We start from the raw sequence: 14,074 nt of genomic DNA, 5'->3' as shown, positions 1-14,074 counted from the left end.
GCAAAATTAAAAATGCGAATTTTAATTAGTAGTATAAGAATTGTAATGTATAATTGGAAATGTAACTATCATTTAATGTTTGATTTGTTATATTCCTATCAATTTTAATTTGCACCATTTCCATAATAGTTTATTTTAAAAAGAACGATGTGTTATTGTTATAGTACATTTTGCGATCACAAATTTTGAAAGTTTTCTAGTTTTTAAAATTATCTATCAAGTGATGCTGGTTTTGGAGTTCCTCAGTGATGAACAACAAAGATGACGAGTCTGATATCCATTCTTTTAAAATAGTGAAGACAAATCGAGGCATTTGTCTGAGAGGAACTCTTACTCCAAATAGCCTTACTCCTTTTCTTCTCGACTATTTTCTTATAAAATAGTGGACACATTTTTCTAACTTATTGTACTACCTATATGATATACAAATTTTAGGCACAAATTTTCCTTTGAAAACGAATCTATAAGGCTCATACTTAAAATATGCTTTGTTACAATGAGCAGTTACAACTTGTCATTTTTTAGATGATAGATAGCAGACGTGTGAAAGTGAACAGATCTAAATATTGATTTACTAATATGATTAATTGTGGTGATCGACACGCAATTTGTGATCGCAATTTTATTTAACCTATGTTATACCATCGGTTAAATTTACCCCTACCGTTAATCCGGCCAAATTTACCTTACAATCACCAAGCTTTTTAAAATACCTCTTGATTTGTTAGATAATTTAAAACTTGCAAATTCCTTTTATTTAATTGTTCTTCTTGATTCGCTATTTTAATTTCAAAACTTATTATTGATGTGAATGTTAAAGTTGTTAGACTATACAAATAATTCAATTTTTTTTTATTACCAGCATCCATTTGTTGTTTTTCTAATAAATAAAATTGGTTTAAATTTTATTTATTTTTCAATTATACACCGTAGAATTTAGTGGGTCTATTTATTGTGTATTATATGCAGCTGATCACCAAGTATGTACATGTATATTCAAATATATTTTGTCATTGCCTATTAGTATAGAGTTGTGTAGGCATGTAATTAAAGCGAAGTTGAATTATACAATGTAAAGTCTTCGAAGAACTTCAATTTCAATCGCTTATACTTGCAAAGTCTCCATATCTATGGTGCAATAAATTCATTAAAATTGGAATGTTGTAAATACTTTTAGAATTTAGAAAAACTACCTAATTTTGATTTTTTAATTTACTATACTTTATTTTTTCGATTGTACTATTTAATATATTTTTTTCTAATTCAGAAAATAGGTAAATGTCAATTATTTCAAAAATAGTGCACCAAGAAGAACAACAAGTGATTTAAATAAAATTATTTTTGGAGATTTTGAATTTTTTAAAAGATCAAGGGGTAATTTTTAAAAGTCTGCTGATTGTATGGGTAAATTTAACTTGATAGTATACGGTAGGGATAAATTTGATCCGATATAACAGAGATTAAATGTTATAATATATAAAAGTAGATGTATATATTTGACCCTTTTTCCCTAGTAACAAACAACGAAAGAAACAAACATAACGGAATACATGCAAGTAATGGTTGAATAACCACAGTACAGAATAAGTGAAAGAATGTTGAGAAAGAGTTTATAGTAAAGGAATGCAAGAAAAAAAGAAAATATTTTTAGAAATTACGAAAGAAGTACAAGGATCATATTACAACAACATACTTAGTGTGATCTCACAAGAAGGGTCTAAAAAGAGTGGGTGTACATGGACCTTACCTTTACTTTATATGAGGTAGAAAGGTTCTTTACGATAGACTCTCGGGTCAAGAAAAATATTTTCAAAATAGGTGTAAAACAAAATACGAGAGAAAAAATTATGATGAAAATACTAAAAAAAAGAAATGTATTGATAACAAAAATAGTAAAGATAATAACTAAAAGAAACAATAGTAATAATAAATTGAAGAATCAAATAATAATAGAAAAATAATAATGATATTATTACTGATTAGGAGAAGGAGCCAATAGGATGGTAAAAACCAAAACCATGCTCTACATAGAAAAGAGAGAAATCACTCGACTACTTACTAATCTTCTAACCTAATTCTCGATTTCTATACCCTCATATCTAGGGGTCATGTCTTCGTTGAGCTGAAGATGTGTCATGTGCTGTCTAATCACTTTTCCTCTATTCTAATCAGTATATCTCTACCAGTGCTTAGACCTAACAATGCCAACCTGTCGCACCTCCTTATTGGGGCATCTGTCCCATGCCTGAACTATCTTAGTCTCACTTTTCGCATCTTGTCGACTATGGAGGTCACTCCCAACTTGTCCCGTATATCTTCGTTCCTAATCTTATCTCTCATAGTATTCCCGCATATCCATTTAAGCATTCTTATTTTCACTACTTTTATCTTTGAATGTGTGAGTCCTTGATTGGTCAACTTTCTACTCCATACAAGACCGAATAGAAGACACCTAAAGTTGCCACGATATTTTATTTAAATATCTCAAATAAGCCTTGATCCAATTGAATACCTATAGTAGGCCAAAGTGTATCAATTAGATACATTTTGCTGGTATTATTGATAGCGGTGAGTTGTACCATGTAGAATACTCTTTGACATGATGTCCCTAACTGTAGTTTGGCAATAACTAAATCATACTTAGTAGGGTTTTCTAAGTGAAAATTAAATAATTAAGAGATAAAAGTATGTATGCACATATATTTATGCGTCGAAAATACTCCTAAAACATCAGTAGAGGACAATGAATATGAGTATCCTACAGGTGCAACTCACGCTATTAGTTATGCCAGCGAAATGTGTCTGATTGGTACACGTTCTGCCTACTATATGTGTTCAATCGAAACAAGGTCTGCTTAAAATGTTTAAAGGAAAAATAGTGACAACTTTAGATGTCTCTGTATGTATTCAGCACTTTCCGCATCTTGTCCACCATAGAGGCCACACCCACCTTGTCCCGTATATCTTCATTCCTAATCTTATCTCTCATAGTATTCCCACACATCCATCTAAACATCCCCATTTTCGCAACTTTTATCTTTTGAACGTGTGAGTTCTTGACTAGTCAACTTTCTGCCCCATATAATATAGTTCAGATGCGGAGCGAGGATTTCAAGTTTATGGGTTCGGAATTTTAATCGGCTTAAGTTACTGGGTTCTAAATAAATAATTTATACATATTCAATGAATTTTTTAAGACAAATACAGGGTTCGAACCAAAGCTACTGGGTTCAGCCGAACCCGCTCTCAACACTATTGCTCCGCCCCTGATATAGTTGGTCTAGCAACTACTCTATAGACTTACTTTTAAGTCTCGCTGGCACATTCTTATCATATATGACACCGGTTACGAGCCTCCATTTCATCCATTCCGTTCTAATACTATGTATGACATTATCATCGATCTCCTGGTTTTCTTGGATTATTGACCCAAAATACTTGAAGCTTCATCTCTTGAGGTAACCTATGTACTGATTCTTACTTCTACATCCGCCTCATGTGAAACATCACTGAATTTACACTACATATACACCGTTTTAGTCCTGCTCAAACTGAAATCTTTAGACTCTAGGGTTTGTCTTCAAACCTCTAGTCTATCGTTAACTCTGCCGTGAGTCTTGTCAATCAAGACTATGTCATCTGTAAAAAAAATACACCATGGCACCTCCCTTTGAATATGTCGTATCCATAAATCGATCACCAAGGCAAATAAAACGGGTTAAGAGATGATCCCTGGTACAACCCCATCTCGAGTGGGAAGTGCTCCAAGTCTCCTCTCGATGTTCTCACTCGGATCTTGGCTCCATCATACATGTCCATAGTCGCTCTAATAGTACACTGATCAAATAAAGAATAAAAATTCCTAATTTTCTTTTCTTCACCCTTTTTCTTTTTTGAGTTACTTCTGATTTTTTCAAAAAGGCTTTCGTCTTAATTTTCAGAAAATAAAAATTACTTTAAAAACCAAAAAGAATCGTTTAAACCTTTTAATTTTTTTTTCCAAACCTGAACAAAAACAAAGAGGTCTGGTAGTTGGTTTTCATAACTTCACCTATTCATAAGGGTATTCTGCTCATATTGGTATACCGTATAATTTATCAATCTAATTCTCAGACACACAATGTTTATACCAAAACACAGTCTATAGTGACGGGAATCTAGGAATGAATCTACTAGCTTAAGTGATAAATCGAGGTGACATTAATTAACATTGGCTAAGAGGATAAAATAGTACGTAAAAGACATGATATGGTGTAAACGTAAAATGTTGAGTGTCAATAAATATTTTACATTTTTACTTTCAAATAAGGCAAGACGCGGTAGTCCACTAAATTTCCTGGCAAGATTACAAAAGGGAGAATCTTTATCCAAAATACTAACTTTGCCACGTTGCAGGCCACCAAATAATAGGCTAATACTCAAACCAACCAATGAAAAATAGCCCTTATCCTATCTCTTATCTTACTCACAGCAAAGCCACCAAAATAATTTGTCCAGCCTCTCATACAAACCACTTCTTACTGCCACTCAACCACTTCCTAAAAAAATAGAAACAGAGAGGAGAAGACTTTGATCAAGAAAAGGGTAAAATTATGGCTGCCTCTCTACAAGCAGCTGCTACTCTTATGCAACCAACAAAGGTTGGTGTTGCCCCAGCTAGAAACAACCTGCAGTTGAGGTCTGCTCAAAGTGTGAGCAAAGCATTTGGTGTTGAACCAGCTGCAGCTAGGCTTACTTGCTCTTTGCAAACTGAACTCAAGGACTTGGCTCAAAAGTTCACTGATGCTGCCAAGGTTGCTGGTTTTGCTCTGGCCACTTCTGCCCTTGTCGTCTCGGTAAGTTGCTTTTCTTACTCAATTCTGCCTGTTTCATGTCCATATTTCCCATATATCCAGTGCTTTTTCCTGCATAATAAAGTCATAAATTCAGACAGCACAATTTAGGTATTGCATGAAGGCTCTAGTCACCAGTAAAAAACAAATTAGCACTTTCTCATCATCATTCCGTGAGGATCAATCCATCACATTATGTATATGATTCAACATGCCAACTATTAAACAACTTATTAGAAATACAAAACAACCAATGAAAAATGTCACGAGATCCCTCGCTCTTCGGGGTTCCCTCAGCTTTAAGGAACATGTACTTGGGTGTATGTGCGACTTGTTTAGATCATGAATAAGCACAAAAGCAAGAAAGCCACTTTTACACTCAGTGATTAGTACCAGTGATATGATGAATGAAGGAATTCCATTCATTTTAAAAATAAAAAAAAACTCTATCATATCCCTCTATTGTGTATGAAGTTTATGGTTTCCGTTGGTGTAAATCCAATCACCTGAATTTAATTAAGATGATAGTTGGATCAGAGATGAATGCTACCTTACCAGTATGACATACCGATGACTCTAAAAGCAGGTAAAACATTCTTTGAGCTTGCAGGCCTTATATTCTTTACCAAATATCTATATCAGGTGCGTAGAAATACTTTAAGAGGGCTTCTTTACCATTGTCGCCCCATTACATACCCTCACAATAGCACCTCCAAAATTAAGATCAGTCTATATTCAATCCTCCAATCTCTTGTCAAACTTTCCATTGCTCATTTCTGGACATTCAATGTTGTCATCTGTATTTCAGGACAAGCATCCATGTTTCTGTAAGGATGATCAACTGTTTTAGGGCTTCTGTCTTAATTAAACATGAAATTCTTGTTTCTCATGCAAAAAGTCCTAAAGTTTGTACACTTGGCTGCTAGGGAGCAAATGCGGAAGGAGTTCCAAAACGTCTAACCTTTGACGAAATTCAAAGCAAGACATACATGGAAGTAAAGGGAACTGGAACTGCTAACCAGTGCCCTACCATAGATGGAGGTGTTGCCAGCTTTGCCTTCAAGCCAGGCAAATACAATGCCAAGAAATTCTGCTTAGAGCCCACATCATTCACGGTCAAGGCAGAGAGTGTGAACAAGAACGCACCCCCAGATTTCCAGAAAACCAAGCTCATGACACGCTTAACCTACACCCTTGATGAGATTGAGGGACCATTCGAAGTGTCTTCTGATGGCACTGTTAAGTTTGAGGAGAAGGATGGAATTGATTATGCTGCTGTTACAGTTCAGCTTCCTGGTGGTGAGCGTGTGCCCTTCCTCTTCACTATTAAACAGCTAGTGGCAAGCGGCAAACCAGAAAGCTTTAGCGGTGAATTCCTTGTGCCTTCATACAGAGGTTCATCCTTCCTTGACCCAAAGGGACGGGGTGGATCTACTGGCTATGACAACGCTGTTGCATTGCCTGCTGGAGGGAGAGGAGACGAGGAGGAGCTTCAGAAGGAGAACGTAAAGAATACTTCATCTTCTACAGGAAAGATCACCCTGAGTGTTACCCAGAGCAAGCCAGAGACCGGTGAGGTCATTGGAGTATTTGAGAGCATCCAGCCATCTGATACTGATCTCGGTGCAAAGGTCCCCAAGGATGTGAAAATCCAGGGTATCTGGTATGCCCAACTTGAATGATGGAGAGATTCTAGAATTTGTGTATCATTTCTTGGTCTGAATTTGTTTGTAAGTTACAAGGTTAAACTTTCTCTGACTCAATTTGAACAAGCATTGAAAAAACTATCTTGCTGTATATTATAAAGCTTGAGTAATATTTCATGCTGATAGCTAGTTACAAACATTGGTAATGCTTGTATTTACTCAGAATAGAGTACAAAGTACTGATCATCATAGCAAAGTGCAAATTAATGACAGTCTATGTCCCCCAGACGCTACAATCATCAAAATATGGGTATGTGTACAGCAAAGGTGAGCTCAATCGCTGTTCCGTTTACTTCACAATCATCAAAATATGGGGATGTTTTCAATAAAGGTGTGCTCAATTAAGTAATTTTTATGTCATTAAGAGATCTTAAACCATGACAAGGAGTACATAGCTAATAAGTAACAAACAACTTAGTGCCCATCATTGATCATGCAATGGTAAAGCAGATGAAATTTGCAACTAAAGTAGAAACAGACAGACAGATGGATAGAAATCAATACCAAGAGAAATAAACAACGGAACCAATATAAATTCTTACTCTTCCTTGGTTTAAGTTCCTATGAATAACAATCATCTTATTGTTTTCAATATTGACCGGCAAACATAAACAATTCGTATTATAGTCCCAGGTACCAAACCTGGCAGTATCACCTTTTCTTCTCTTGCTTAGAACTTTGCCACTCTGAAGAGACGACCTTCAGACATACAATGAGGTGCCTAAAGGCGGTTAGAATTGAATTGTTACATTTTTGCATACAGGGCTAGGCCGTAGAACCTTTGTGCTCAGTGTATGTCACGAAGCTAGTGCTAGCAAAATTTCTAAATCATTAGTTGCAACTGCAAGCATGGTCACAGTTGATGACATCTTTAGACTTCTATTTTCCTTGGAGAAGAACAAAAGGAATCTTCTTCATATAGTATTATCAGCTTAGATCCCCGAAATATCCCTTAAGGATTTATTATGCTTGCAGCTTATCAAGTTTAATACTTGATGGCATTTGTTATTTCACCAAAAATCTCTACAGGAGCATAACCCATCCTTAAAATGGTGAAACCTTAGAGGATCTCTCACAATGATCTGCACCCCAACAATTTTGGCTAAATACTTCATGGAATTATGGCAATCTCCACATATTCTCAAGTTTTTGAACACCCTAATTGACGATGCACCATCCAAATTAAGAATCCCAAAGGCAACAGCAAGCCTCTCGCTATGATTGCACAAACTGTATTCCTTCTCCTCTGCATCAAGATCTTGGCCAACAAGGTCTGTACAGGGTAAATACCCGGCTAACTTCATCTGTTCACCTATTTCAGCCAAAAAGCTGTAAATCTCTGCAGCCTGCGCATTATTCTTGTCGCCGACAACAAAGGTATGCACTTTGTCTTTCACTTGAATCCAACTACAACCAGGAAGTTTCATAATTCCTCTTTCTCTCATCAATTTCCTAATTTCTGAGGCCTCCTCTCGTAGTTTGGCAGCTTCATAGATGTTGGACAACAAAACATAGTTCCCGGCATTTTCTGGCTCAATCTCCAACAGTTGTTTTCCAGCAGCCCGTGCCAACTCCACGTTCTTATATACTCTAGATGCACCAAGCAATGCTCCCCAAGCACTAGCAGTTGGTTTCAGGGGCATGTTTTGGATAAAATTATATGCCTGTTCTAGGCGACCAGCACGGCTTAGAGCATCAACCATGCACGAATAATGTTCTGCATCAGGTTCAATTCCATGCTCCTTGCTCATTGAGTAAAAGATCAAAAGACCCTCGTCTACCAGCTGTGAATGGCTGCAACCCGATAGCACGCCAGTAAAAGTAACAGAGTTGGGTTTCACCCCCAAACTTACCATTTCATGAAAAAGTATCAAAGCATCCTCTCCTTTCCCATGCATTGAATTTCCAACAATCATTGTATTCCAAGCAATAGTATCTTTTTTTGGCATCATATAGAAGACTCTTTTGGATAGTTCCAGGTCACCACATTTAGCATACATGAGTAACAAAGCAGTGGAGACTGTCTCATCTTCCAAAAATAAACAGCGAATGATAAAACCATGAATCTCTGCACCTCTTCTTAGGCTTCCTAGATCTATACAAGTAGGTAACACACTGGTGATTGTGATTTTATTTGGTTTTGCACCCGACTGCTGCATTTCACGAAGTATTTGAAGCGCCTTATCTGTTCTTCCACTTTGCATGCACCCACCAATAACAGAATTCCAGGAATCGTGATTCAGTTTAGTTCCTCTTTTTCTCAATTGATCAAAGACATGAAGTGCTTTGTCACATTTCCCATTTGAAAAATATGCTGACATAATGACATTGCATAAAACATAGTCAAACTGATGCGTACTATCAAATACTGACTCTGCTTGTTTGATACTTGAACAACTAGCATACATGTCCACAAGAGCACTGCTAACATACACATTATCGTGTATCCCATTCCTAATAATATAACCATGAATCTCTCTACCCAAATTCAAACTTTTCAAATCCGAGCAGGCAGGAAGTATAGAAGACAATGTAACAGGATTTGGCCTCACCCTATTTAACCCCATTTCACGGAATATCCTTAGCGCCTCTCTTGGAAGTTTACAGTTAACATAGCACGAACTCATAGACGTCCAAGAGATTACATCTTTAGCACTTAAATTATCAAAAACCTCTTTTGCACCTCGAATGTATTTACACTTGCCATACATGTCAATCAATGCATTTCCAAGGAGCAAATCGGAGTGATATCCATATCTAATTACATCTTGATGAATCCCTTTTGCCTTTATAAGGTTGCCCAAAGTAGCACAAGCCTTGGTTACTGATAACAGTGCTAACTGATCAGGAAGAACTTTCCTTTGCCGCAATTCGTCGTAGACTTTCAATGCTTCTTCTGGACAACCCCTCTTCGTGTATGCGGTGATCAAGAGCGTCCACGATCGTATATCTGGTTCGGGAATTTCATCGAACAGTTGACGGGCACGTCGTATATCTCCATGAGGTTCAAGGGCACGCCGGAACTGGAGGTTCAGATTAGGACGAATGCTTGAGGGTAGCTTTGAGAGCATGTGCTTTACTACACTAATGGTGGATGCAAGTTCACAGGTTTGTTACAGCAGTGGATGTAGCAGTATTTTGTAGCAATGCAGAGGAGTACTCTTGGCTATATTCGTTGTCCATAGACGTTGGTAGCAGTTGGGTTAAAAGGCTTAGTTGTTTCTTATTTACATTTCATTCAGTTTAGTTAATTTACTTTAAAGTCCACGGCTGAGCTGTACAAGTTGATTACAGAGAATGATTTTGCTTTGAGCATATTCTTTATGCTAGAGCCTAGAAGTCGATGTAATTGTAACTTGTAAGAAAAATAACTTACTCCTTGAGAACAAATGCGGATTCGGATTACAAGAGGATGAGTGCAATTTCGCTAGTAATTATATCGAATAAGTATATCTAGGATGGGTTTAATTTTAGTCTTTTACCATGAATCTACTACACATTTAAAATTATGTTCTTTTGAAATTGCAGTAATTTTTACATATATATCTATACTTCGTGCCGAAATCAAGACCGTTCAGAGTGAGATTTGAACCACCAATTATTTCACTTGTAGATGTGCACCCAATAAAAATTGCACCATAAGAGTTTTTGAGCATGAGTTTACGCACATATATTTATTTTTGAAGAAATATAATATTATTATACATAGTTTATGAGAGTAGTATGGATTCACGTAAACTCATATTAAGAAAAGTCATTTTTCTCTTTAAAGAAAAATATTTATGATAATCAAACACTAAGAAAGGACAATTTCATAAAAATTGTGCGACAAGATTGCTTCTCTCATATATAATTCCTCTATTTATATTCTAAAATTTTTATTAACATTTTTTGCTTAGAAAAGTGTGATATAATTTTTGAGTATGTAAAATATGAAACTAAAAATCTACTGAACAAACTTTGATCCACTAATTTTGACATCCCGTCATTGTAGTTGAAACATAGGAAGTAAAATCATGCATATGCAACAACCTCATTTAGGCAACCCTATTCCTTTTCCTCTCAAGACAAACCAAATTCCCTTTACAAACTCACAGTTCAACAAAACCAGATAAACATAGTAAAGATCACAAATAGTATGATATTCTTACGTTACAACATCACTATCTTCCTCAAAATTCCTTCCCTTTACTCGGTTACACTTCTTTCCTTTTATAGAAAGTGCAGATAATTGAATGGATACAATGAACATCTATGAATATCATAAGCTCAGCAGAATTATACAATCACTTTGTGGAATTTCAGTGATGAAATGGATACTCATAAACTGCAGGGGTCTATAGGGACGAGTGCCAGTTTAGCTTTGAGGCTAGGACAGGCTATTTTCTCTGCCGCTTCACTCCTTTTCATGTGTTTGAATGTTTCTTACTACAGCTACAGCTACCCTCCCTTCTGGTACTTTGATTCCTTACTTCTCTTTTCTTCTCAGTATCCATGTCCTTTTTTTCGTATTTATATCATGCAAAGTTTTGATCTTGAATTTGGGGGCTGTTCTTTTCTCATTTTTGCTACCAATTTAATTCTGATTTATCATACTACAAAGGTTTGATCTTGAATTTGGGGGGCTCTTCTTTTCTCATTTTTGCTATCTACTATTTAATTCCGATTTATCATACTGTAAAGTCTTGATCTTGGCGTTTTTTCATTTTTCCTATCTATTTAATTCTGATTTATCATACAAAGTTTTGATTTTGAAGAATTTGGGGGCTCTTCTTTTTCATTTTTGCTGCAGTATTTTGGCAGCTATATTTTAAGAGAACCACTTTTGAAACCAACATTTTTCCATAGGTCATTAATTAGACACTAATGATCTGCCAGAAATCAGCTAAGCGGTCAAGATATGTCCTGGAGGACCTACTTGTTAAGAGTTTCATCTCTATATCTTGGCCTGAAATTGTTTAGAAAGTCAGGTTTTAATATATTAATTGGGTTACGGCAGATGTTATGACTTTAGCAGACAAAACTGATTATTGAAGTTTGTTGTGGATAAAATATACTATCATAACTTGATCTGTTAGGAAGGAAGTTAACGTGAGAACCCTTTGTTTGGATGATTTTCAGCTATTTTTTCTCATTTATGATCTGTGTGTTTGTTGTTTAAGATGCATTATTGCACTAACAAATGCTGGGTGAACGGTGCGGAAATCTTATTAAATGTGATATAGAAGCAGTTGAATAAGTGAATTTTCTAGTGCATAACTTTAGCAGTAGAAAAACATTCACTTTGATAAATTGGCAATCTAAAGGGTTCTACTGAAATTACCTAGCGAAAACCTAGTAGAGAACTTTGATGAGCTTTGGGAGGGCACTTTCTTTGACCATTTGAAGCTTATCTAGGGTTAGTAAAAGGATCTTTACAAGAGACATGTGAAGTTCATCTCCAACATGGAGTCTCGAAGAACTAGTTACATGAACTTAAGGAAGTTAATATGTTGGATATACGATTGTTTTATTTTGTTGGAGTAGTTAATTTGGGTATTGAAGATTTGGATGCGGAATTGAGGTTAGAAATATTTCCCGAGAATGTTAAGATTGGCCATATTGCATGCTTTGTTTACCTAAGTGCTTACTGGGATTTATGCTTTTTGGAGTTATCTATTCAGCTGTTATACCAATTGGAGTATTATACTGAAACTAGATGTTTGTGAGATGTATTATCACATGTGTAGTCCTTTTTACTTTTGGTATAACCATCTGATATCTGGAACTCACTGATTGAATAATCCAGATTCGGACCATATAAGGCCCATTAGAATCGGCTTGAACCCGAGAACACTGGTTAATGATGGAGGGATCCCATCCATCTCACCACACCCTCGGGTGATATCACATAGGTGTTGTCTGTTTACCAGATTCTATGCTTATAAGTTGTAACCCCATGGTTTATGGTCATTAATGATTGAAATCATATTTCTGCTCCTATGGTGCTATTCTTGCATTTTCGTTTTCTTATTCTTTCTAAAAGACAAGCTTTCTAGCATCAATAATTTTGTAAGTCCATAGTTTTTGTGTTACAATTGCTTGGTGATTATTTCAATCAAACAACTCTTTTTGTTTAATGTGCTACTACTGCATTTTCTTTTCCATGTTTTTATTCTTCCAGAAGTAGGGGTTTCTTGAATGTTAAGCTCCAGAATTACTGGTTACCTGAGTAGCAGATATCACCAAACAAAAAATAACTGATTAGTAGTCATTCCAAGTTAGTTTCACATTCTGATTTAGTTCATGCTTACATGAGCATAGTTTTAACTAAGCATAGAACACAGTTAATCAGTATAAGAATCTTATATCTTGATAGTTATATGTTCTTACAATGCAGTGGCTTCTGCATAGAGATCGTTTAATGTGAAAAGAATACCAATGCACGATTCTTCTAGTTGCAGAGGTGCAATTTCTCTGTTAAATAACTTTTTTACTTATTGTTGGTAGCTTTTTGGTGGCAACCATGAGTTTCGTAACGCCATGGAACTTGGGTTTAGCAGTGATTGATGCATTTTCGCTGTTGGTTAAACGCTCATCTCATCAGCCCGGAATATTACCATATCTTGTTGGAGTAGATTGGGTATGTGCCTTGATAAATTTACCGTCAACTTTGCTGTAAAATCGTGTTCTGATAAAATATAATAGTCTTGGATTCTATAACAGGTTCTTTCGTTTCTGTCACTGGCTACGGCGTGTTCCTTAGCTAGTGCCACTGATTACTTGATTGCTTCTGGTGGTAGTCCATATTGCAATTGGAATATGTGCAGACGGTATCAACTCTCTGCTGCCATGGCTTTCTTGTCTTGGATTTTGTCATTGGCGTCTTCTCTCTTCAATCTTTGGCTTCTTCTTCCTACGGTATATTTGTTGCATCTCTGATCCTGGACCTCCTGATTAGCTCTTAATTTAACAAATATGTAGTGAGTAAAGATTGTCAAATTAATCACATCTCCATCTTTGCTATCTCTCTGATATAATTTGGTATGAGGCCAAATGAGAGACCATGTAAAACCTCACCGAGACTTTGTGCTATGATCTTAGAAAGGATATTAGAATTATACTCATTGCTTTAGAGTATTTGGTCCATTTATTGATGGGTAAACTATGGGGATCATTGAACTCGTTCGTGGTGGACTCACTATCTACTGCTTGGTAATATCGTTGAAGTCTCTGTCCATGAACAAATCCTTTCTCAACTCCTCAATGACCGCTATTCAAAGAGAAGCTTTTATATTAGATATTCCAAATTTCAATTATATCAGAGTTGTTATAGAGTTTAAATAAGCGTCTCATTAGTGGAGTTTTATTCAAGGATGAAGTAGGAAAGACAAACATAGCAAGCAAAATGACTTTTAGCTTAGTTTTGTGCTTCAAATATCTTCTATCACGTTCCAGAATAGTTAAGTATTATCCCTTTTTTTAAGATTTTTCTTCAGCGTTTGACGTCTCAAAAATCACATAGCAAAAGTAGAAAATAGAAATTGAAAGTGTTCA

The 14,074-nt window shown here is 35.9% G+C and overlaps 3 protein-coding genes and 1 non-coding gene across 5 annotated transcripts; 3 read left to right on the top strand and 1 right to left on the bottom strand.

Annotated features, from left to right (window-relative positions):
* The first annotated feature begins 240 nt into the window (after window positions 1-240).
* On the top strand, window positions 241-326 carry LOC117279076 (small nucleolar RNA SNOR75). The gene has a single exon (XR_004509472.1). It is a non-coding gene; the product is annotated as a small nucleolar RNA SNOR75 (small nucleolar RNA).
* Window positions 327-4,547: 4,221 nt separating this feature from the next.
* On the bottom strand, window positions 4,548-9,857 carry LOC104105638 (pentatricopeptide repeat-containing protein At1g20230-like). 2 transcript variants are annotated; one of them, XM_009613985.4, is made up of 2 exons: window positions 7,181-9,857; window positions 4,548-4,904 (listed from the first exon to the last, which is right to left on the bottom strand). In XM_009613985.4, exon 1 carries the CDS (start codon window positions 9,607-9,609, stop codon window positions 7,549-7,551), a length of 2,061 nt encoding a protein of 686 aa, XP_009612280.1. In that variant the 5' UTR covers window positions 9,610-9,857; the 3' UTR covers window positions 4,548-4,904; window positions 7,181-7,548. The 2 variants fall into 2 exon arrangements, with proteins under 2 accessions (XP_009612280.1, XP_070052208.1); XM_070196107.1 differs by having other exon boundaries at window positions 7,194-9,857.
* On the top strand, window positions 4,593-6,677 carry LOC104105637 (oxygen-evolving enhancer protein 1, chloroplastic). The gene is made up of 2 exons (XM_009613984.4): window positions 4,593-4,835; window positions 5,759-6,677. Exons 1-2 carry the CDS (start codon window positions 4,593-4,595, stop codon window positions 6,512-6,514), a joined length of 999 nt encoding a protein of 332 aa, XP_009612279.1. The 3' UTR covers window positions 6,515-6,677.
* A 667-nt stretch (window positions 9,858-10,524) lies between the features above and the next one.
* On the top strand, window positions 10,525-13,652 carry LOC104105639 (CASP-like protein ARALYDRAFT_485429). Its single transcript, XM_009613987.4, has 3 exons — window positions 10,525-10,993; window positions 13,028-13,160; window positions 13,244-13,652. Exons 1-3 carry the CDS (start codon window positions 10,851-10,853, stop codon window positions 13,457-13,459), a joined length of 492 nt encoding a protein of 163 aa, XP_009612282.1. The 5' UTR covers window positions 10,525-10,850; the 3' UTR covers window positions 13,460-13,652.
* Window positions 13,653-14,074: the final 422 nt, after the last annotated feature.

The sequence above is a fragment of the Nicotiana tomentosiformis genome, chromosome 2, assembly GCF_000390325.3.
Source record: "Nicotiana tomentosiformis chromosome 2, ASM39032v3, whole genome shotgun sequence".
NCBI lineage: Eukaryota > Viridiplantae > Streptophyta > Magnoliopsida > Solanales > Solanaceae > Nicotiana > Nicotiana tomentosiformis.
Note: the sequence above shows the minus strand (reverse complement) of the source record. Positions and strands in the feature narration are given on the sequence as shown.